The sequence below is a fragment of the Eschrichtius robustus genome, chromosome 5, assembly GCF_028021215.1.
Source record: "Eschrichtius robustus isolate mEscRob2 chromosome 5, mEscRob2.pri, whole genome shotgun sequence".
NCBI classification, from domain to species: Eukaryota; Metazoa; Chordata; class Mammalia; order Artiodactyla; family Eschrichtiidae; genus Eschrichtius; species Eschrichtius robustus.
In genome coordinates, this window is record NC_090828.1 from 58,409,607 (window position 1) to 58,435,658 (window position 26,052).

Here is a 26,052-nt window from a genome sequence, read left to right on the forward strand (position 1 = left end):
AACTGATATGATTACCAAATCTAAAATGATGTTATTAGTAAAAACTTTCATTAACACTGTTCATATTCATAACCATTAATCTGTAAATTCTTTGTATTTATATATTTCTAATGTTGTTCTGTTGTAATTTTAAACTATAAAACAAGAAGTTGCTTACCTTAATTCACCTAGGAGTTAAAGGTCTGGGAATAATCAAGACTCACTTGAAAAAATGAAGTTTGACTTAAAAATTGGACTACTGATATTATTAAATAATATTTTGAGATACTGGGCTGATTTCACTATTCACATACAGTCATCCCTTGGCATCTGTGGGGTTCGGTTCCAGGATCCTCTGCAGATACCAAAATCTGTTGATGCTCAAGTCCCTTATATAAAATGGCATTGTATTTGCATATAAACTAAGTACATCCTCCCGTATTCTTTAAACCGTCTCTACATTACTTATGATACCTAATACAATGTAAATGCTATGTAAATAGTTGCCAGTCAGGAGGCAAATACAAGATTTGCTTTTTGGAACTTTCTGGAATTTCTTCCCCCCAAATATTTTTGATCTGAGGTTTGTTGAATCCGGAGGGCCAACTGCACTCATAATGTACTTTCATGAATACAGTATTGAGAAAAGTCTGTGGTGCTCTTCATGTATCCCATCAACTTTGAGGAATTTCATCAAAACTTTGGTATATTCTTGGGAGTTGTGATATGTATGAAGAACATCTGTCATGTCTCCTGTGAGTGGGGAACAATTAAAAACTGCTGCTTTCCTCATGAAAGCTGAACTTATATTTTTCTCACTTCCTTACATTGATGAAGTAAAACATTATGTACCAAATAACCTTATGGGATAACATCAAATTCATGGGTTAAAGATTAATGTAAAAATCTTCTGTCTAAAAGTTAAACTATGTAGTTCTCAGCTTCTGGCTTTAACAGTAAAGACGGTAGTAAGATTTAGATTAAGTATTAGGAAAATGTACATTTAAAGTCAAAATACAGTAAAACTTCTAATAAACTGAACAGATAGTATATGAGTGCCATGCACTGTACTTGATATATTTTACATATACAGTATTATTTTCAATTATTATTTTTGACAGTCCTGAAACTAGTATATTTTTTCTTCCTGGAGAGGATAGTAGTGAAATCATACCATTTAAATTTTTCCTAATTTAGAAACTCAAAGGGGAATGAATTCCTACTAGCTGATAGCTACAGGTTTTCAACTTCTTAGGTTTAAGTTCGTTATTATGACCATATTGCTGTTCCTAGTGAGAGCTCTAGGATCATTTCTTGGCATTTTGTGGCACTTACCAAGATATGAGAAGGAAATTAGAGCACAGAGAAAACTCTGAATCTGTGTGGTTCCTTGGGCTACAAGCCTATCCTCCTGAGTACATTAGCATTTTTGCTTACTTTATTTTCTATTCCTGTTTCACAAATCACTGCATACTTTGCATCATAAAACAACCCAAATTTATCTCATAGTTTTTGTTTGTCAGAAGTCCAGGTGGGCTCAGCTGGGCCCACTACATAGGGTCTTACAAAGCCAAAATCAGTATGTTAGCAGAGCTGCATTCTTTCTTTTTGGAGTCTCTGAGGAAGAATCCACTTCCCAGTTCATTTGGATTGTTGACTACATGCAGTTTTAAGACTGAGGTCCCTCTTTCCTTGCTGTCAGCCAGGGCTAGTCTTCACTCATAGAAGTTGAAATGATTTCAGTGCTGCCCCCTCCAGTAATGGCAGGTAAAGTCTCTCTCATGCTTATCTCTGACTTCTGCTACTGCCAAAATCTCTCTGACAGAGAAAGTTCTTCACTGTTACTGGCTCATGTGATTAGATTGGGCCATCTGGATAACCCAGGATAATCTCCCTATTTTAGAATCTGATGATTTTTACATCTGCAAAGTCCATTTTGCTATGTAACATAACCTATTCGTAAGTTCCAGGGATTGGGGTGTGGACATCTTTGGGGGGCCATTCTGCCTAGTACACTCATATATATACTCTTGAAAAGGAATTTGATAAACTGTGTACTCTTGCACATTTCTAAGTTGATTCCTAAAATATTTCTTCATGAGTTTAGATAGTTGAAAGAAGTATAATTTCTGGCTTTTCAAGATATTGACACCATTCTTCTATAAGTACAGTTGATCCTTGAACAACATGGGTTTGAACTGCGTGGATCCACTTATATGTGGATTATTTTCAGTAGTAAGTACAGTTATCCCACAGAGCCATTTGTCTTTTGAATTGCTGCTCCATTCATAGTCCCAAATTTACATTTGTCTAGCTAAATACCCTGTTCTGGTCCCTTTTCCTTTAAGGAACAGTCTGTATATAAAACAATTTTGTTGCCGATTTTGAAATGAGAGTCCTTATAGCTTTTGGTATTTGCATCAAAAGTTTTAAACATATTAAGGCTGTTTTGGCCAACCTTATTCAAGGTAAAGTGCAACCCTTCTTTTCAACAGTCTGTTCAATAAGGAAATCTCCAAGTTCATACTTGGCCCTCATGCATGGGAGCTCAGCCCTCAGGTAAGGGAAGGTCAACTTTCCCTTTAACATCTCGTTCCTGGGATCGCTGCCTTTTCCTAATGCAATTGGCAACTGAACTTTCTGCCAAGTTCTTGCCCAATCTCACCTTAGGCACTCCATTACTTACCTAACGGTCCCATGTAATCATTCCTAAGTTTTGTGGACTGCCTAGTGAGTTTATCTTCCTAAACTACAACTATTTAGGTTGTTGCTTTACTCTTGTATTGTTATTCTGATCTTCAGATAGTTTTCCTTCTTACTCTGTCACCTACGGATTGGTCTTGCATATTTAGAGAAGTCCTTATTAACATTGGTCTTGCTTCTTGGCCACTGGCAGGAGTTTCTGCCTTTGAAAGCTCCCTTCAGTGGACTGATAAGACATCTCTACAAGGTATCCAACAATCTTACCTTTTAGAATGAGCTGCATATGATGACAGAAACAATTAATTGTCCACCAATATTCATTCTCTTCTTTTTCCTTATTGTAGATGCTCCAGTTTTTTTTTTCTAAGCATATGGTGAAATAAAGAATGTATTTCTCAGCTTCCTGGCTAGCTATGGCCATGTGATTTAAGTTCTGGCCAGAATAGAAGTTTCCTGTAAGATTTCTGAAAAGTGTCCTTAAAGGGAGGCTATCTCTCATCTCCCCATTTTCCTTCCTGCCATTTGATGTGATGGCTAGACCTTGAGCAGTTATTTTAAACCGTGAAGAGGACGCCACATGTTGAGGATGGCAGAACAACAAAACAGAAGGAGCCTGGGTTCCCAGTGATCATGGTTCTCGACTGCCTGTGTTCTTGTGAGAGAAATAAACTTCTGACTCATTTAAGCCATTGTTATTTTGAGTTTTCTCACTCACAGCTGAACCTAATCCTAACTGATACAGGCATAAAAAAGTCATTTCCAAATAAGAAGCACATAAACAGTTGTGTGAAACACACTGACACAAGAAGAACCATTAACCTCCACTCTTAAGAATTTTGACGCTCAAGATTCAGCACTGCCGTTTTGCGGATCAGCTGTGACTACCTCTTCCTTCTGTTATATTAAAAAGTTTTACTTTTCTCTTTTCACCAAGATTCCATTGCCATGCTTCCATCCTTGAAACTGTTACACATCTGATAGGTGGCAGTGTGCCAGGAATTATGGGAGGCCACATGGTAAACATCTTCCTGGAGCATTAAAGATTTTGCAGGGAACCTTAATTTTTATACTAAAAAATAATGGAATGGAAGGCAAAATACACATGCATTTTAAAATATAAAATAAACATTTACAAATTTTTGTAGTGGAGTTATTTATTTATTTATTTAAATTTATTTATTTTTGGCTGTGTTGGGTCTTCGTTGCTGCGTGCGGGCTTTCTCTGGTTGTGTTCATTGTGGTGCGTGGGCTTCTCGCTGTGGCTTCTCTCGTTGCAGAGCACGGGCTCTAGGCGCACAGGTTTCAGTAGTTGTGGCAGGCGGGCTCAGTAGTTGTGGCGCCCGGGCTTAGTTGCTCCACCGCATGTGGGATCTTACCGGACCAGGGATCGAACCCGTGTCCCCTGCATTGGCTGGCGGATTCTTAACCACTGTGCCACCAGGGAAGTCCCTGGAGTTATTTAGATTTTGCAGAGTAATGAGTTTGCTCTTTTCTGCCTCTCCTTTGCCCTAGGGATACTTAGATGGAAACTTGAGAAGCACTGCTTACATGATTAGAGTTGAGGGATTCCTGGCAGAAGAGTAAATAAAGCTCATGGCCCACCAGCTAGAAAGGTAAGAAATTTTAAGCTTTTACTGCAAAAGTGGTCTTTTATTTTGTGATTGTCTCTCAAATATTATTAAGTTCAAGAGGTGTTTCCAGACGTTAGTCCTCAGAATGCTAGTTGTCCTACCATGTTGATAGTGTTTAGTAAAAAAAATTCCTAAGGTTCAGCAAATTTGGAAATATCCTTTTGGAGCTACAGTGCATATCAGCATATAAAAGCACACTGAAGACTTTACATAAAAATACATAATTTTGTTTAACCCAGAGGGTCCTAAACTTGTCTGACTAGGGAGCCCTCTGTAGCAAAGAGTTCCAATATTAAAGTCCCAACTCTCCTAGGATTTTGTAAGGATAGTAACAGGAGTTAATCCTTGAGATATTTTCTATATTTCAAAAATATTTTGGACAGAAAGTCCTACCCTCTTGCATGTGCTCGATAAATATTTATTGGCTGAATAAGTAAATGAGACATCCGAATTTCAGGGTAGGGGGATAGTGGATGGAGGAAGATCAGAGGTGAGTGGTATTAACTAAGAAAGGAACAGATGAGTGGGAAGTAAGAGCACGCTAGGCTGAGAGAGGGAGCTGATTAAAAGTCTGCCTAACTAGAGCCAAGAGATCAAGGTATCATAAGACTGGGGTGGGTGGCAGAGGTGAGTCCACGCAAGGGTCTGCAGACAGTGTTAAGGATTAGAGGCCTTATCATAAGAACATTTTTTTCCGTAACTTGTCCTTTCCTCTCATTTTGACTGGCACTGCTTGAGTATAAACCATCATTCTCTTTCCTGAATCTAGTAGTAACGTGTACTGGTTTTCTTATGCATAGTGTTACTCTCACCAGTCCATCCTCCACACTTCCATTTGAGATGTTGCAGAAATGCCCCTTTGATTATCTAATTCACCTATTTAAAATCTTTCCATTTTTTACAGCAGGATTAAGCAAACTTTTTCTTTAAAGAGGCAGATAGTAAGATTTTTAGGCTTTATGGGGGTCACATAATAGTCTCTGTTGCTTCTTCTTCCCTACCCACTTACATTTAAAAAACGGAAAAACTTTATTAGCTCAACATTTTGGTGCAGGGCCATAGTTTATAACCTCAGGGTGTGGGTGGGATGGGGGAGTGAGGTTGGACTCCAAACTCCTTACTGGGGTATTAAAGGCCCTTTGAGATTTGCTTCCCTCTCGCCTCACCTCTCTTCCCTTCAATCATATATATCCCATGCTTTAGCCATCAGAAGTTCTTAGAGATCCTTCAGTGTACTCTGCTTTACTGTGCTTCTACATGCTGTCTCCTCTGCCCAAAATATCATCTCTTATTTCTTTGAGAAGACTAAGCCCAGGCATTACTTCCTTCAGTACCCCCTCTCTTCAGGGTTGGCTAGGTACTAGTCTTAGTTAGGGGGTAGAAAATCAGATAAATTCAACCTTAAAAAAAAAAAAAAAAAAAAGCTATACTCAGGATACAGAAGATTCTCACATGACCCAGTCACAGAAAGCATAGTCAGGCATTGCAGAAACGTCTTTCCTTCATCTTGGCTACATGGTTTTTCATCCCTGTTTTTCTGTGCCTACTCCATTCGGGCTTTCATTAATTTTTTTTAATTAATTAATGTGTTTACTTTTGGCTGCATTGGTTCTTCATTGCTGGGAGCGAGCTTTCTCTAGTTGTGTCGAGCAGGGGCTACTCTTCGTTGCGATGCGTGGGCTTCTCATTGCGGTGGCTTCTCTTGTTGCGGAGCATGGGCTCTAGGTTTGCGGGCTTCAGTTGTGGCTCACGGGCTCTAGAGTGCAGGCTCAGTAGATGTGGTGCACGGGCTTAGTTGCTCCGCAGCAGTCAGATCTTCCTGGACCAGGGATCGAACCCGTGTCCCCTGCATTGGCAGGCAGATTTTTAACCACTGCGCCACCAGCGAAGTCCCTCATTAATTTCTTATCAGTATGAACATGGCAGAAAATGTCTACCAGTCCTGAGTATGATTTTGAATGTCTAGTGTATACCTCTGGCTGATTTATTATTATTATTTTTTCTTTTTACACGTTTCCTGAAGAGGTAATCTGATTGGCTTGACTGTTCAGGTGTCTCCTCTGGTTCACCTGAAACAGGTATGTCAGGCCATGGAAATACAGGATTGCCCTTTGCTGGCAGTCTGGCTCTAAGAGGGGATTATGGGTGTGGAGGAGAGATGACCAGCTCCAGTATACCCTTTATTCCCCTATGTTCCCACAGTGCTTGTGTATATCTATTATTATATATATATCACTGAATTAGTATTACTATTTTCACTTATTTGTTTTCCTTACTAATCTGATTTTGAGGTCAGGGACCATCTTTCTTATTCTTAATGTAGTATCGGGTACAAAATAGTCAAATATCTTCCAAATAAATTACATAAAATAAATGATTTGTATTAGAAATGTTTGGGAAATCTGTACATTGTGTGTAACATTTAGTAATATCCATATTTTAGAAATCTGCTTTGAAACTTGAGTACACGCTTTAAATGTAAAAGGTTACATACAGCATTTGTAGTTCTATAAGTAACTAGAAGATCAGTCAAATTCACATTTTAGACTCTAGTGATTTCTGAAATTAGTCACCAGAAATTGTTTCATTTCCCCCCACCCCTATTTTCAAAGATTCATTTACTCACACTATTTTCTTTTTTTTGGTGGATGGGGGGATTAAAATACCAGCTGTAATATATTGTTAAATGAAAAAGCAGAATTCATAACAGCATGTATAGTATGCCACAATTTGTATAAAAATTTGATATACACGTATATAATATACTTGTAAATACATGGATTATGTCTGGAAAAATACATAGTAACTGGTAAGAGTGGTTATCTTTGGAAATTGGGACTGAGGTCAGGGGTGGGAAAAAAGGAAGGAGACTTACGTTATACTGTATATCCTTTTGTACTGTTTGATTTTTACCAGGGGCGTGTGTTTTTGTCCAAAAATGATTTATATGTTAAAAATTTTAAAAGAATAAAAATAGATACCAGCTTTATTGCTGATAGGTCTGGACTGGAGAACATGTTTTGGACCTAAGCCTGAAATGAACTTTTACCTCAAGTGTAAAGACAGTGGATGCCCCACCCCAGAGGGTTAGGGAGGTCTACAGATTAAGATGTTTACCCAGCCATGTAGTGAAGGACTGTAGTAGTCTTTCCCATATCTTTCTGTGAGAAATGAACTCAGGAGCCAAGAGGGCCCTAAGTTACATATCCATAATAACCCTTTTCTCAAGTTCACCAAGTTATTTCTCCTCCTATTTGGGAGACTGAATGAGTGGATAGTGGAGACGGGTAGAAATTTTCTTCCAAATATTTTTGAGAGTCACAAGTCCTTTGTTTCTTGGTCAGGAACATGGAGAGAGGCAGAGGATAGATCCTATCATACCTTTGGCATTTTTGTCCACGTTGTCAACACCCAAGACAGACAGGGCTTGGCTGTCCCCTTCCGGGGAGACCACCAGTATCTTAGGAATGTCCTGCTCCCACTTGACTCACACTATTTTCTGTGAAGTGAATTGGTTTCCTTCTTACTTGTTTTTGATGAGATGTAAGAAAAGCAGAAATTTTTATCAGCTGCATCATTTGAATGATATAATTCAAAATGGCATGGGAATAGTGATACTACAGCCTAAAGGATTGTCTATTTTGCTTAATAGGTTTAACTCACATTTCAGATTTTAAACAAGGGAGTTACCTATAGGACAAATAATTGTCTAACACTACCCTTTGAGTCTTTATTCAGATACAGAAATTGTTCTACTAAGTTTGCTCTTAACTTTTCAGTACAGAACATAGTTTTTCTGTTCTTTGACATCTCTCTCTCTCTTTTTTTTTTTTTTTTGGCCGCGTGGTGAGTTATACAGGATCCTAGTTCCCCGACCAGGGATTGAACCCATGCCCCCTGCGTTGGGAGCACAGAGTCTTAACCACTGGACCACCAGGGAAGTCCCTGTTCTTTGACATCTCATAACATGAAGGTTATAAACCGGAAGCAAGCAGAGAATTGTTAGAGAATCTGTGTATTTTAGTATTTTTCTCATAACTACTGCTAAAAACTACATGATACTTATTATATAATGGTTATATAGTGAATTATTACAGTGCATGTTATTTATATATAATTTAAACTCCTGTAAGTTTTTTTTTAAATTAATTAATTTTATTTTTTGGCTGCATTGGGTCTTCATTGCTGCGCACAGGCTTTCTCTAGTTGTGGCGAGCGGGGGCTACTCTTTGTTGCGGTGCACGGACTTCTCACTATGGTGGCTTCTCTTGTTGCGGAGCACGGGCTCTAGGCACGCGGGCTCCAGTAGTTGTGGCACACAAGCTCAGTAGTTGTGGCTCGCGGGCTCTAGAGTGCAGGCTCAGTAGTTGTGGTGCACGGGCTTAGTTGCTCTGTGGCATGTGGGATCTTCCCAGACCAGGGCTCGAACCTGTGTCCCCTGTATTGGCAGGCGGATTCTTAACCACTGCGCCACCAGGGAAGTCCCTCCTTCTGTAAGTTTTTCCTTTTTTATTTTTAAGCTTTTTAGTCCAGAACCTTTTAAGAGTAAGTTGCTAGCATGATGTCCCATTCGCCCAAATACTTTACTTTCTACAATAAGACACTCTCCTCCAAAACCATAATACAACCATGAAAATCAAGAAATTAACTTTGAAATATTGCTATCATCTAATCTGTAGATTACATTTAAGTTTTGCCAGTTATTCCAATAATGTCTGTCCTTTATAGCAAAAGGATTCAGTCTAGAATCTCATGTTGCAGTTAGTTATCATGTCTCATTGGTCTTTTTCAGTCTGAAGCAGTTCCTTGATCTTTCCTTGACTTGATGACTTGGACACTTTTGAAGATTATGGCCCAGTTATTTGAGGAGTTTACCTCAATTTGGTGTTGTGTAATATTTCTTCATGATTAGACTCAGGTTATGTATCTTTGGCATGACTATTATGAAAGTGATGCTGTATCCTCCTTATTGCAACCGAAGGGTTGCAATGATATTGATATTGAGTTTCCTTATGTTGAGTGTTGTTAACTTGGATCACTTGAGTAAAGTGATATTTGCCAGGCTTTTGTACTGTATATTACTCTTTTGCCTTTAGTAATTAAAATGTATTTTATAGGGAGATACTTTGAGAGGATGTAAACATCTTGTCTTATCAAATTTTCATTTCTACATTGGTATGTATCTTTTATATCAGATTAATGGAATCCTATTTTATTCACAGTATGATCTATTACTATCATTTATTTTGAATCTCAAATTGTCTGAGATTTGGCCACTTTCTGGCTAAATCCATAAGTCCTTCTTTACTTTCTTGCACAAGGTATTCACGTCCCATCATGTATTATTCCTGCTTTAGCCTCGGAATCAGCTAATTCTTCAAGGATCCCAGGTTCCTTTTGGTGGAGAATAGTATTTTGACATCAAGGTCTGGAGGGCTTATTGCTATTGGGGTATCAGTGCTCCCAGGCCCTCTCAGTGACACAGCTAGGGAAGTATGTGAATATATATGCATATATATACACATATTACCATCTATATTTCTATATCTGTATATTTATATTGAAAGTCATGAGTACACATGAATATTTCCAAATCTTATCCAGTACCAGGGTTCATTCTGTGTAATTACCTTCACCTGTAGTGTGAATTTACCTTCATCTACTATATCCTTGATAAATTCACTTATTCAATTAATACCTGCATGTATTTGTAATGAATTGCCTGTTGCCACCAGACCCACTCCTCCTCCTCAAGTAGACATCCTCCTGCTTGGGCCCTGATATCCTATTCTGGGCTGGTGCCATTCCTATTCTTTATTTCATGTGGATGTTACACAAAGATTTGTCCTCAAAGATATTCACTGATGATAAAAATCCAGTAGTAGAGAATTAGTTATAAATATGTCATATCTGTATGGTGGAATACTATATAGCCATTAAAAATGACATCTAATATTTGATGATGTGGCAGAATTTAGATAATTGTGTTTTAAAGGAAGTTGTAATGCTCTTTTTACAATTAAAAAATTTTTATTTATCGTTATACATTAATAAGACTGAATATGTACTCTGGAATGTTAGACAGTAGTTATCTCTGAATGATAGTACTTTGGGTGACTTTTTTTTTCTTCTGTATTTTTCTGGGAGCAAATTTAAAGTTCCTTACAACATCTTGATTCAGTAAGCATAATTTAGTTCATATTATCCAGAAATAACAATGAACTCTTTCTGAACCCCAATTAAACTTGAGCTTTAAAGGTTTTTTAGAATTATGTAAGATTGATCATTTATGTGGGATACCTAGTGGTGGATATTTCTATGGCTGTGTTATAACAAACAATTTAAAATATACCTTTAACCAAGTTTGGAGTTCTAAAATAAAATGCCTATAGCAATGAAATAGAGAAAATATGAGGAACATACATGTGTTTATATGTGGAATTGTCTTAGAAACTGGAAAGAGGAGTCTGAGCTGGATGCTTGATTAGCTAGCATAAGCTCCTTCACTATCCTGGAAGCTTCTTGAGAGCAGGATCTATCTTAGTTCACCACTGCATCCCTAGCATGTAGCATAGTGCAGAGCACAAAGTAGATACTCAAATATTTGTTGGTTGAAAGACAAAAGGGGGAACTTTGGCACTAAATCATTAGGGTAGGGAAGATGAAGGAGTGTTAGAAGAAGAGTTAAGAGAGAGATTAGAGAAACCAAAGAAACTGGCTTCTTTTAAATCTTGCCTAGAACCCTCCTGTGTATTCTTCGTGACAGTGATTTTCCTACCAGTATAGGTTGTGGATGCTTGCCAGAGAGTGGTGTGGTATAGTAACAGTTCACTATCTGCAGTCTGTCTTTTCTGACAATTTATAGTTGAACAAAGCCTCCTTCCCATGCTTTCCTAGGAGCATATTTCCGCCCTTGATGTAAAAGGGAGATAAACCTCGATTTAGAGGCTTGAGATTCAGTTAGATTAACAAAGAGATAGCATTTTTAAGCCTCCCAGAAGAACTCTCATCATTTATGTGTCAAGGTGCTTTGACTTATATTTACAGACCTCAGCTAGGTATTAGGAAATAGTATAAGGAATGGGAATTTTTATTGGTTGGCTAGGAAATAGTCTAGTTCCTAGACTGTAGGAAAGGAACTATAGAATATAGAAGTTCCCTACTGCAGGTAAGGAACACCTTTTGTAGAAGAATGGGACAATAGTAGTCATGGGGGTGTGGAAAAGATCAGAGAGGAGGATACGAAGGGTTAATTCCCTCAAAGCTTTTCTAGAACTATCGGATTGGTCCCTGCACTACCTGTATATTTTTAATATTTTAACTGTTATTCTTACCAAATTGAATTGAAATTATATTTCTGTATTCTTTCTTCTGCTTGACTGAAAGTTTCTCAAAGTGGAGGGACTGTTTGTTTTGTTTCGGTTTTTTTTGGACTGTTTGTTTTTTCACCTTTGTGTCTTGGCATGAGTTTGGTGTTTAAATGTTTCTTGAACTTAACTGAGTTTAAATATTGCTTTGATTTTTCAAAGCAATATGAACTGCATTTATTAGTTTTAGAAGTTTTTTGAGTTAGATAAAGTAAATTTATCTGACTTTTTCATATCATATGGCTGTTTATTCATTCCTTAATATTTAATGAGTAAATGCTACTGTAAGCTAGGCACTGTTTCAGGTAGTTAACCCAAGGATAAGTTCCTTGTCTTCATTGAGTTCACATTCTATTGGTAATGACTGAAGCATAACTTTTATAGGTTTCCTTTGGATTATTCTGGTGTTTTTTCCCCTCTTCTCACAGGCAGCATGGTAAAGTTGAATGTGAATGATGAAATGTAACCTTACCAGATAGATACAAGTTTTGCCTGGGACCAGGAAAAGAACTTTCTTCTTCCTGTCTCCTATATCAGACCATCTTTGACTCCAGGACTCAGAACTGTAGCTATTTACACATTTCCCCACAGGAATTACCCAATTTTCTTGAGCAGGACATTCTTGACACCACATTTATAAGCAAAATTATGTAAAATAAAAATTTTCTCTGTGTACCATTGGCTTATTTGGATAAGCATATAGTTAACTCTGTTTGCCACTACATGGGGTTTCAGTGAATGTAACGGAGGATTAGCAGAGTTTAAAGATGAGCCACTGACCCTGGGTAGTTTAAGTATGTTGTACTTGTCCTTAAGCTAATGTCAAATAAGTAAGCTACAAAGTTAGGGAAGAGGGAGCTCCTTATATAGATCAGCTATCAGTATAGATCAACTATGTTGTACTTGTCTTTAAGCTAATGTCAAATAAGTAAGCTACAAAGTTAGGGAAGAGGGAGCTTCTTATAAAGATCAACTATCATTACATTATGGGACAAAATAGTGATGAATTAGGCTGAGAACCAGACCATCACTGACTACATTTTTTAAAACTTAAAGCTTTCTGAATAGATATTTTGAAATACTAGATCTCGTCTTTTCATCAGACGTCAAAAGTCAGGATTTTCACTCTTTTAATTACTGCTTTTCAACCACAGTCCTAAGGGCTAAGTTAAATGTTTCTCTTTTAGCCTCTTTATGGTGGAGTTGGATATATTAATACCTATGTTTAAGGCATTTATATGGGTGTTCATATTTTAGGAGCAGTGCTCTATTATAAAGATTCTTAATAGTGAGTGGGTTTTTGGATGACAGTAGTGTTACAAAGAGTGTAATTATTTGAGTGCTTTTATTGTTTTACTATGTTTCAAGAAATGTTTCAAAACTATATTTAACAGTGTGAAACCACTTCATTTTTCAGTATCCTTGCCATGAAAAAGAGGACGTGATAAGTTGTACAACTTATGAAATTCAAGTTACATGTGAATTCTGCCAGGTGTGTATGCAATATTTGGTATTTTGCGCTTTTTTCATATTTTAGATTATAAAAATTCTCATAGGTTATTTCTAGATAAATATTTCAAGTGTTTTTCATAAATAAGAAAATACTTATCTAGTATGTAGTTTACCTACTACTTCTATTGTATTTTAAAATTATCAAATAGAGCATCAAAATACACTTAACTATGACAAGCATAAACATATTTTAGGGTTTTGATTTCTCCTAAAATGAGTTCCAAATAATACTAGTCCCATGAGATGTTCTATGAAGAAGGTTCAAATAGAAAATGGATGTGGCAAAAATGCTGTATTCTAGGTGCTCTTCTGGTCATTTCTCTTGAACATATAAAGTCTGAAAAGTCCTGCCCCCAAAAAACAGTATTCTAGCATTTCCCAAATTTGGCCATAATAGTGATTGTCATCTCTGTTCCTGAAGGGAAACTTATTTCCGAAAGGTTAACAAACTAGTGTTGAAAAAGAAACAATGTTACAGAATTTTCAGTTGTCAAATATAGTTGTTACATGTAATTTCTATGAAGAAAGCAAAAACAAAAACCTACAAGTTAAGGGAAGGAATAATTGGAAACTTTAAGTCTATATCAAAAAGTAGGAAAATAATCGTGACTCAAAAATGTCTTTTTGTAGTTGTTTGGTTCAAATCAGGATCCAAGAAAGTCCCCATATTGCATTTTGTTTAGTATGTTTATTAGACCTCTTTTAATCTAAGACAGTTCCCCTCTACCTCCTCTTTTCTTTAGTTCCCCATGACATTTATTTCTTGAAGAAACCAGGTCTTTTGTCCTGTAGAATTTGGCTAATTCCAGCTTGCTGATATTGTTTGACATGTTTTTCTTTTTTTCTTTTTTTTTTTTTTTTTAGGTTAGAAGAGTCTTTTTAAATTTTATTTATTTTTTATACAGCAGGTTCTTATTAGTTATCTGTTTTATACATATTAGTGTATACATGTCAATCCCAGTCTCCCAGTTCATCCCACCCCCACCCCCACTTTCCCCCCTTGGTGTCCATATGTTTGTTCTCTACATCTGTGTCTCTGTTTTTGCCTTGCAAACTGGTTCATCTGTACCATTTTTTCTAGATTCTACATATATGCGTTAATATACAATATTTGTTTTTCTCTTTCTGACTTACTTCACTCTGTATGACAGTCTCTAGGTCTGTCCACGTCTCTACAAATGACCCAGTTTTGTTACTTTTTATGGCTAAGTAATACTCCACTGTATATATGTACCACATCTTCTTTATCCATTTGTCTGTCAGTGGGCATTTAGGTTGCTTCCATGACCTGGCTATTGTAAATAGTGCTGCAGTGAACATTGGGGTGCATGTGTCTTTTTGAATTGCGGTTTTCTCTGGTTATATGCCCAGTAGTGGGATTGCTGGGTCACATGGTAATTCTATTTTTAGTTTTTTAAGGAATCTCCATACTGTTCTCCATAGTGGCTGTATCAATTTACATTCCCACCAGCAGTGCAAGAGGGTTCCCTTTTCTCCACACCCTCTCCAGCATTTGTTGTTTGTAGATTTCCTGGTGATGCCCATTCTAACTGGTGTGAGGTGATAACCTCATTGTAGTTTTGATTTGCATTTCTCTAATAATTAGTGATGTTGAGCAGCTTTTCATGTGCCTCTTGGCTATCTGTATGTCTTCTTTGGAGAGATGTCTATTTAGGTCTTCTGCCCATTTTTGGATTGGGTTGTTTGTTTTTTTAATATTGAGCTGCATGAGCTGTTTATATATTTTGGAGATTAATCCTTTGTCCATTGATTCGTTTGCAAATATTTTTCCCATTCTGAGTGTTGTCTTTTCGTTTCGTTTATAGTTTCCTTTGCTGTGCAGAAGCTTCTAAGTTTCATTAGGTCCCATTTGTTTATTTTTGTTGTTATTTCCATTACTCTAGGAGGTGGGTCAAAAAAGATCTTGCTGTGATTTATGTCAAAGAGTGTTCTTCCTATGTTTTCCTCTAAGAGTTTTATAGTGTCCGGTCTTACATTTAGGTCTTGAATCCATTTTGAGTTTATTTTGGTGTTTGGTGTTAGGGAGTGTTCTAATTTCATTCTTTTACATGTAGCTGTCCAGTTTTCCCAGCACCACTTATTGAAGAGACTGTCTTTTCTCTATTGTATATCCTTACCTCCTTTGTCGTAGATTAGTTGATCATAGGTGCATGGGTTTATCTCTGGGCTTTCTATCCTATTCCATTGATGTATATTTCTGTTTTTGTGCCAGTACCATATTGTCTTCATTACTGTAGCTTTGTGGTATAGTCTGAAGTCAGGGAGCCTGATTCCTTCAGCTCCATTTTTTTCCCTCAAGACTGCTTTGGCTATTCGGGGTCTTTTGTGTCTGCACACAAATTTTAAGATTTTTTGTTCTAATTCTGTAAAAAAATGCCACTGGTAATTTGATAGGGATTGCATTGAATCTGTAGATTGCTTTGGGTAGTATACTCATTTTCACAATGTTGATTCTTCCAATCCAAGAACATGGTATATCTCTCCATCTGTTGGTATCATCTTTAATTTCTTTCATCAGTGTCTTATAGTTTTCTGCATACAGGTCTTTTGTCTCCCTAGGTAGGTTTATTCCTAGGTATTTTATTCTGTTTGTTGCAATGGTAAATGGGAGTGTTTCCTTAATTTCTCTTTCAGAATTTTCATCATTAGTGTATAGGAACGCAAGAGATTTCTGTGCATTAATTTTGTATCCTGCAACTTTACCAAATTTGTTGATTAGCTCTAGTAGTTTTCTGGTGGCATCTTTAGGATTCTCTATGTATAGTATCATGTCATCTTCAAACAGTGACAGTTTTACTTCTTCTTTTCCAATTTGTATTCCTTTTATTTATTTTTCTTCTCTGATTGCTGTGGCTAGGACTTCCAAAGCTATGTTGAATAATAGTGGCGAGAGTGGACATTGTTGTCTTGTTCCTGACCTTAGAGGAAATGCTTTCAGTTTTTCACCATTGAGAATGATGTTTGCTGTGGGTTTGTCATATATGGCCTTTATTATGTTGAGGTAGGTTCCCTCTATGCCCACTTTCTGGAGAGTTTTTATCATAAATGGGTGTTGAATTTTGTCAAAAGCTTTTTCTGCATCTATTGAGATGATCATATGGTTTTTCTTCTTCAATTTGTTAATATGGTATATCACACACATTGATTGATTTGCATATATTGAAGAATCCTTGCATCCCTGGGATAAATCCCACTTGATCGTGGTGTATGATCCTTTTAATGTGTTGTTGGATTCTGTTTCCTAGTATTTTATTGAGGATTTTTGCATCTATATTCATCAGTGATATTGGTCTGTAATTTTCTTTTTTTGTAGTATCTCTGTTTGGTTTTGGTATCAGGGTGATGGTGGCCTCTTAGAATGAGTTGAGAGTGTTCCTTCCTTGCAAGTTTTTGGAAGAGTTTGAGAAGGATGAGTGTTAGCTCTTCTCCAAATGTTTGATAGAATTCACCTGTGAAGCCATCTGGTCCTGGACTTTTGTTTGTTGGAAGATTTTAAATCACAGTTTCAATTTTATTACTTGTGATTGGTCTGTTCATATTTTCTATTTCCTCCTGGTTCAGTCTTGGAAGGTTATACCTTTCTAAGAATTTGTCCATTTCTTCCAGGTTGTCCATTTTACTGGCATAGAGTTGCTTGTAGTAGTCTCTTATGGTGCTTTGTATTTCTGTGGTGTCCATTGTAAGTTCTCCTCTTTCATTTCTAATTTTATTGATTTGAGTCCTCTCCCTCTTTTTTCTTGATGAGTCTGGCTAAAGGTTTATCAATTTTGTTTATCTTCTCAAAGAACCAGCTTTTAGTTTTATTGATCTTTGCTATTGTTTTCTTTGTTTCTATTTCATTTATTTCTGATCTGATCTTTGTGATTTCCTTCCTTCTGCTAACTTTGGGGTATTTTTGTTCTTTCTCTAGTTCCTTTAGGTGTAAGGTTAGATTGTTTGAGATTTTTCTTGTTTCTTGAGGTAGGATTATATTGCTATAAACTTCCCTCTTACAACTGCTTTTGTTGCATCCCATAGGTTTTGGATCGTCGTGTTTTCATTGTCATTTGTCTCTAGGTATTTTTTGATTTCCTCTTTGATTTCTTCAGTGATCTCTTGGTTATTTAGTAACGTTTAGCCTCCATGTGTTTGTGTTTTTTACGTTGTTTTCCCTGTAACTGATTTCTAATTTCATAGCGTTGTGGTCAGAAAAGATGCTTGATATGGTTTCAATTGTCTTAAATTTACTGAGGCTTGATTTGTGACCCAAGATGTGATCTATCCTGGAGAATGTTCCGTGTGCACTTGAGAAGAACGTGTAATCTGCTGTTTTTGGATGGAATGTCCTGTAGATGTCATTTAAATCTATCTGGTCTATTGTGTCATTTAAAGCTTGTGTTTCCTTATCAATTTTCTGTCTGGATGATCTGTCCATTAATGTAAGTGAAGTGTTAAAGCCCACCACTATTGTGTTACTGTCAATTTCCTCTTTTGTAGCTGTTAGCAGTTGCCTTATGTATTGAGGTGCTCCTATGTTGGGTGCATATATATTTATAATTGTTATATCTTCTTCTTAGATTGATCCCTTGATCATTATGTAGTGTCCTTCCTTGTCTCTTACAACATTCTTTATTTTAAAGTCTATTTTATCTGGCATGAGTATTGCTATTCCAGCTTTCTTTTGATTTCCATTTGTATGGAGTATCTTTTTCCATCCCCTCACTTTCAGTCTGTATGTGTCCCTAGGTCTGAAGTGGGTCTCTTGTAGACAGCATACATATGGGTCTTATGTTTGTATCCATTCAGTGAGCCTGTGTCTTCTGCTTGGGGCATTTAATACATTCACGTTTAAGGTAATTATCGGTATGTATGTTCCTATTACCATTTTCTTAATTGTTATGGGTTTTTTTCCTAGGCCCTTTTCTTTTGTGTTTCCCTCTTAGAGAAGTTCCTTTAACATTTGTTGTGGAGCTGGTTTGGTGGTGCTGAATTCTGTTAGCTTTTGCTTGTCTGTAAAGCTTTTGATTTCTCTGTCGAAGCTGAATGAGATCCTGCCGGGTAGAGTAATCTTGGTTGTAGGTTCTTCCCTTTCATCACTTTAAATATATCTTGCCACTCCCTTCTGCCTTGTAGAGTTTCTGCTGAAAAATCAGCTGTTAACCTTGTGGGAGTTCCCTTGTATGTTATTTGTCGTTTTTCCCTTGTTGCTTTCCATAATTTTTCTTTGTCTTTAATTTTTGTCAATTTGATTACTATGTGTCTCGGCATGTTTCTCCTTGGGTTTATCCTGCCTGGACTCTCTGCGCTTCCTGGACTTGGGTGGCTGTTTCCTTTCCCACGTTAGGGAAGTTTTTGACTATAATCTCTTCAGATATTTTCTCGGATCCTTTCTCTCTCTCTTTTCCTTCTGGGACCCCTATAATGTGAATGTTGGTGCGTTTAATGTTGTTCTAGAGGTCTCTTAGGCTGTCTTCATTTCTTTTCATTCTTTTTTCTTTATTCTGTTCCTCAGCAGTGAATTCCACCATTCTGTCTTCCAGGTCACTTATCCGTTCTTCTGCCTCAGTTATTCTGCTATTGATTCCTTCTAGTGTAGTTTTCATTTCACTTATTGTATTGTTCATCTCTGTTTGTTTGTTCTTTAATTCTTCTAGGTCTTTGTTCAACATTTCTTGCACCTTCTTGATCTTTTCCTCCATTCTTTTTCCGAGTTCCTGGATCATCTTCACTATCATTATTCTGATTTCTTTTTCTGGGAGGTTGCCTATCTCCACTTCATTTAATTGTTTTTCTGGGTTTTTATCTTGTTCCTTCATCTGGTACATAGTCCTCTGCCTTTTCATTTTGTCTGTCTCTCTGTGAATGTGGTTTTCGATCCACAGGCTGCAGAATTGTAGTTCTTCTTGCTTCTGCTGTCTCCCCTTTCGACATGTTTTTCTATCTCCTACATTTCCTGTAGTTGGATCTAGAGAGGCTTGATTAGATTCAGGCTTGACTTTTTTTCCCCCCAAGAATCCTTTGTGTGCTTTCTATTGCATATCAGGGGGCACATAATGTTTGTCTCACTTTTAGTGATGTTAATTTAAGACTGACCTGTGAGTTCAGATGCTGTCAACCTGACCCAGCCATTATAAAGTTCTTGTCACCTTTGTTCCTGATTGTTTTATCAGACATTGATGATAGTTACCTAGTCCATTATTTCATTGGGGTTTAAAGTGGTTATCTTATAATTATTTCATTCTTTCTGCACTTATGCTACTGAACAGGAAAGATTTAGCCTGATAGATCAGGGTTCCTAATATTTTTTTCTGTAGTGTAAAATCTGCACGTTACATGTCTCTATTCATAATAAGAAAATGGAAGGTGGGGTTAAAATGTCAGTAAAAGTGTTTTACTTCACATTCAGATAGAAGGTAATAAGCTTAGTGAAAATCAAATAATATTACATTTTAAGTTGTTCTTTATTTAAAAATCTGTGCTGTGAAACATTTAGCCATTTCTTAATGTTTTATTATAGGCAATACAAGGACCTGTGGAATATGAGTGATGACAAACCCTTTCTATGTACTGCCCCTGGATGTGGCCAGGTAATATATAAATTGTTTTGTATATTCATGTTTAGTAAAACACTTATGACAGTATATGTTGTCATTAAAAGGAGTCTTTTACAATGTTTTGTACAATTTTGGAGTTAGAATGAAAATAACCCAGAAAAATTTGGGGAAGAAATTTTCCTCAATAGCACATCTGAGTTTTAAAGAATACAATCTAATATGGAAAAAAAAAAATTAAGTCTTGAAAGGGAAAGATGGAAAACCTGGAGAAAATCCAGGACTTAAAAGTATATTCATTTGACCATTATTGGTTGAAAATCATTGTGAGTTGCCTAATTGGAAATCAGATATACATTATCTTTTATGAAAATTAGTTTACTTGCTGAACTCTTGTGAAAATAACTAATGTTTACCTCTGAGCATATCACTAATATATTAATGTTCTTAAGTATAACATCTTTAATATAGAGCATGTGTGGAAGCATTTTTAGAAAATAATATTTTAGTGTTGTTAACAGAAAATAATATTTCAGTGTTTTTTAATAGGCCATTAAATTATTAATCTATTACTGTTATAATAATCTTAAAATAACTATAGACACTAAGGAATGAAAGAATAAATTTAATGTGTAGTAAAATTACAGAGTACTTAAATATACAGACTATAAATCATAAATAAGTATTAAAGTGTTTCTTTGGTTCTCATTGTTTTCTTTAGCTGATATTTTAAATGGAGGTATAATTTATATACAATAAACTGCACATACTTATAGTGTACAGTTTGATACATTTTAACATATGTATGTACCCATAAAACCATCACCACAATTAAGATAGTGAACATATTCATCATCCCCAAAAGTTTCCTCATGTTTATTTGTTATACCTCCCTCCCATCCCTGTCAACCATTTATCTGCCTTCTGTCACTATAGGTTAGCTTGTATTTTCCAGAATTTTATATAAATGGAATCATACAGTATGTACTTTTGACTGGATTCTTTCCTTCCACATAGTTAATTTACAATTTCTCCATGCTATGTGATTAGTAGTTAATTCCTTTTCATTGAGGAACAGTATTTCCTTATTTCACCATTAGTTTATTTATTCACTTGTTTATGGACATTTGTCTTATTTCCAGTTTTTAGTTGTTACAAATAAAGCTGTTGTGAATATTTATGTATAAGTCTTTGAATGAATGCATGCTTTCTTTTCTCTTGGGTGAGTACCTAGGAGAGTAGTGGTGGGATCATATGTAATATATAATAGGAAATTGCCAAACTGCTTTCCAAAACAGAGGTATCACTTTGCATTTCCACCAACAGTCTATGAGAGGTCCTGTTGTATCATATCTTTGCCAACATTTGGTGTCAGTCTTTTAATTTTAGCCATTTTCATTGTGTGTATACTGATATATAAAGTGTTACTTTGCATTTCTTTGTTGACTGATGAAAAAATGAGCACTTTTTCATGTGCTTATTGGCCATTCGTGTACTTTACTTTTTGTGAAAAAATATCTTTTCAAATCTTCTACTTGTTTTTAAAAATTAGGTTGCCTGTCTTTTAATTATTGAGTTGTATGAGTTCTTTAAATATCCTGGGTACCAGTCTATCATCAAATATTTCTCCAGGTCTGTGGTTTCCAACTTGATTTTCATAAGAGTATCTTTTGATGAACAGATGTTTCTAATTTTAATGAAGTCTAATGTATTAATTTTTTCTCTTCTTTGGTTGTTGGTTTTTGTGACTTATCTAAGAAACTTTTGCTTAACCTTAAGTCACAAAGATATTCTCCATTGCTTTCCTCTGAAAGCTTGGTTTTTCATTTCGGTCTCTTTTGCATCTTGAATTAATTTTTGTGTATAGTGTGAGGTAGGAGTTGAAGCTCACTTTTTTTTCCATATGGTTTCTCAGATATTCCAGTGTCGTTTGTTGAAAAGATTTTCCTTTCTCCATTAAATTGCTTCCTCCCCTTTATTGAAAATCAAATGATTTGTGTAAGTGTGGATCTATTTCTTAGCTTTCTATTCCGTTCCTTTCATCAATCTGTCAACTTTTATGCCAGTACCATACTGTCTTGATTGCTCTAGCTTTACAGTAAGCCTTCCAGTCAGTTAGGGTAAGTTCTCCAATTTAGTTCTCCTTTTTCAGGATTGTTTTGGATAGTCTTTTAATTTTAATCATTCTGGTGAGGGTATAGTGGTATCTGAAGATTTTAATTTACATGGTGTCCAATGATGTTGAGCAGGGTAAAGGTAGGAGTTACCAGGGTTGGTGATATTTTAGATAGGTTGGTCAGGGAATGCCTCTGTAATAAGGTGACATTTGAATAAAGATGTGGGAGCAAACCCTGCACATACCTGGGGGAAGAGATTTCCAGACTGAAGGAACAGCAAATATAAAGGCTGGTAGGGAAGAAATGGATTTGGTGTGTTTAAAAACAGAAAGATGACTGTTGTGGCTGGAGCATATAGTGATTAATGAGAATAAGGGTAGGAGATAAGGTCAGAAATGTAGGGGAATAAAAAGAGTCCATAACCTGTAGGGCTTTTGTTGACTATGATAAGGTATTTGGATTTTATTCACAGAGCAGTGAAAAGCCATTGCTGAGCTAATAATGAAAGTAGAGACTGGCAGCAGTCAGAGAGATAGTGGTGGCTTTGACTAGGTGGTAATAATGGACAAATAGAGAAATAGACTGATTTGACATATATTTTGGAGATATATTTTGTATACATTTTTCTATAAATTCAGGAAAGCTAAAAATTGCAATTTCTAAAATCCTTTTCAGCTAGAATTCTGGGTATGATTTTAGGTTCCACCAACCAGATTTACTCATTCTGGTAAATTACATTTACTTCTTGGATTTGGGACCGAGTTGAATGGAAAGGTGGTATTACTCAAGTCCTCCATTTTGCTGGAATGGATTGGACAGACACAGCATGATTCTTTAATCCCTGGATTACAGCTAATACAGTATGTTTTTAGAGCCAGCCTTTGGACCATGACCAGTTTTGCCGTGTTGTTCTAGGAATCATTCGTGGAAACTCAGTCTCAAACCAGTCCCTAATTCCTTGTCCTATCCTTTTCTGCTTAAAATAGTTGGAATTGTTACTTTGTGATTGAGTCTTTAGTAATATACATGCCATTTTAAATAAAAAGAATTACATTTAAATTTACTTAAGAGAGCTTCCAAATGAAGCCAACAAAAGATCAGGGAGGATTTGACTTCAGGATGAACCCAAGAAGTCGAATTAGTACCATCTAACCTTCTCCGTTTTTGGTGCCTCTGTGCCGAAACTATCCCTTCCATCTTCTGCCTCCACCCCAACTCCCAAGGCTAGGCTGTCGTTTCTCCCTGTCTGGGAGATAGAACCAGGGAAAGAATGACTCAGTAAAATTAGGGGAAATAAGGCAAATGGAAATGAGATAGTCTTCAGGTCAAGAAGATATTTTAAAATTGCTGAGAAAAATTACACAATCTGTTCAAGCATATCCAGACTGTTTATAGACACTATTAATGCTTTGCTTCCTTACCTGATGGGATGAGGCAAATGGAACATTACACAGCACATCCCCAGGGTAAAGTAAGAGTTTATTCACCTCAACACCAGATCCAGAAAGTCTGGGAACCTTTTAATATTCATTGTTTAAGTTCTCACAGCAGACTGCCTTGCACATGCCCAGTCTGTTTCTATGGCACAAATGGCCAAGAGACGGAGAGGTAGACTACCTCTTAGCCCGCCAAGAAGAGACCCTTCGTAGGGCTAAGGTCTTCTTAGAAGGCCTTATGAACACTATGAACATAACAAGGGTGTTCCAGCACTTTATCAGGCCCAAAAGTCGCCCATTGTTCTTCCTCATAATATATATCAGCAACATTTCCATCTAATGATCCTGCCTATAAATCAATCTATGATTATTTTGACATTTTCTACCATAAGAATGTTTATACTTTTGGCAAAGCAGCAACCATTTTACTTCAGTGATATTAAAAGTACTCCTGCACTCTCATTCATTGCTGGTAAAAGTGCAAGATGGCACACCCCCTAGAGGGAGTTTGGCAATATCTAGCAAAATTACACATGCATTTACCCTTTGACCCAACAGTCCTACTTCTGGGACTCTATCCCAAAGATGCACTGTCAAAACTATGAAAAGACATATGCCCAAGGTTATTAGATATATGTTCAATATATTTTGTTACCTGTCAGTCTCTGGACAGTAGTATTCCAGGAGAATAGAAGCAAAAGCTATAAAGCTTCTTGAAGCTTCAGTTTGGAAGTGACAGGTCACCACTTCTGCAGCATTCTGTTGATCAGTGCAAGTCACCAGACCAGCCCAGACTCAAGGGGTGGGGAAATAGATACCCTCCTCTGGATGGGAGAACCAGCCTTACCACGTTGCAAAGGAAGGAGGGTACATATCATAATGGAAGGAATTTGTGGCCATATTTTACAATCTGTCACAGACAAATACTGTAATACTTACAGGTAAAATAATTTCTGGGGTTGGCCTCAAAAAAATCCATTGGGTGAATGGTGAGTAGAGATGAAATGAGATGGATCATAGGTTGATAATTGCTAAAGCTGGGTGAATGTGCAAAGAGGTTTATTACACTATTTCTTTTTAATTTACTAAAATGCAACAGAAGAAAAAGAAACCTATTGCTGAATGTAAGAACATATGTATATATGTGTATCAGAGATTGTTTAAAAGACCTAATATTTTTTAAAAATATGAAAAACATTAAGAAGTTAGAATTGTTTTTTAGACTCCGTGTTATGAAAGGAGTTAACATTCATTTTTCCTCCTACTTCTTTCCTCTCCCTTGATGTCTGATAATAATTTTTCCATTGTCAGGGTTTGTAATACATTTTGTCTGATAATCTATAATCCCCATATTTCTTTAGTTTTACTTCTGTATTTAAATAGTATAGATAGAGAGGAAGGGTGAGAACTAAGCTTCAAGGCATTCCAGTGTTCAGAAGTCAGAAAGAGGGGGAGGCTGTAGCAGAGGAGACTGAGAAGCAAGCAGACAGTGAAGAAAATTGTGTTCTGGAAGTCAAGTAGAAGAAGTATTTCAAAGTGTAGGGGAACAATGTAGTCATATAGTTGATAGGGTAGGGTGAGAATTCAGTATTTATAATCGGATTTAGAAAAATGGGGATTATTAGACACCTTGATAAGAGTAGCTTCAGTGAAGCAGCAGTGACAACAGTGAGATTGGAGTTAGCCTGACGAGTAAATGTGGAGAACCAGAAGTGGAGACATTATAAGATACCTTTTTCTTGGTATTTAGCTTAAAGGGAACAGTAAAATACTGCTGGAGGAGAATTGAAGATGGAGTTTTTTTGTTTGTTTTGAATTTTAAGGTGGGACTATCACAGCATATTTGACACTGCAGAGAGAGAGGGACTGTTGCAGGAATGGGGTCCTTAAGAGAGGATGGGATCCGGTGTTCAAGTGGAGAGACTGGCCTTAGAAAGGACCATAGACAATTTATCCATAGTAACTGAAAGTGAAAAGGCGGGAAGAGGTGTGGAAGGTTTGAATAGAGAAAAGGAAGCATATCAAAACTTAGACATACAAACATTTCTTCGACATGGTCACCATAAAAAACTACATTTCTGTTCATTCCATTACACAAAAGAAATCACCTTTAGAAGCTCTGGCACATTGTTTTAAAGAGACTTGTATTACTTAGCATGCTGGCTGAAACAAAGACTCAACCTTAATAGATTGAGCAGTTTGTTCTTTATGTAATAACCGGGAAGTAGGGGTCCCAGGGCTGGCTGGTTCTGTAGCCCTCAACATGCTACTTCCATTTCTAGCTCCAAGATGGCTGTTCCAGCTCCTGACATCAAGTCCATATTCCAGCAATAAGGGAGGGAGAAGGGGAAGCAAAACACAGCATGTATACACCCATCATTTCAGGAGCGTTAACTGGAAGTAATGCATATAATTTTCACTCATTCTTTTGGTCCCAGCCCAATCATATGGCCACCTAACTGCAAAGAAAGCTAGAAAATGTGGTCTTTGTCCTGGGCAGCCAAGTGCTCACCTAAAATGCAGAAGTTCTTTTATTGAAGGAAAAAGGGTAATAGATATTGAGGGACAGCTGGCGGTCCTTGTCTTAGTTTTCAGAGATGATTTTGAATTTGGTAACCTAACAAAAAGTCATTTGGGGCCTGAGTCTGGTTAAGCTGGGTAATACTGAAATTACCAAAGTCTTAAGTTTAGTTAATAGTAATATATCAATGTTGGTTTCTTAGTTTTGATAAACGTACCACAGTAATGTAAGATGA

The 26,052-nt window shown here is 36.6% G+C and overlaps 1 protein-coding gene across 2 annotated transcripts in view; it reads left to right on the forward strand.

Moving 5' to 3' along the window:
• The window catches only part of ATF2 (activating transcription factor 2), a 78,665-nt gene that overhangs the window by 3,943 nt on the left and 48,670 nt on the right, over positions 1-26,052 (forward strand). For both annotated transcript variants that reach the window (XM_068544883.1, XM_068544884.1), the window contains exons 2-4: positions 4,195-4,295; positions 13,098-13,172; positions 19,710-19,779. In XM_068544883.1, the coding sequence (XP_068400984.1) occupies positions 13,141-13,172; positions 19,710-19,779 (102 nt within the window). In that variant the 5' untranslated portion in view covers positions 4,195-4,295; positions 13,098-13,140. The remainder of the gene's footprint in view (positions 1-4,194; positions 4,296-13,097; positions 13,173-19,709; positions 19,780-26,052) is intronic.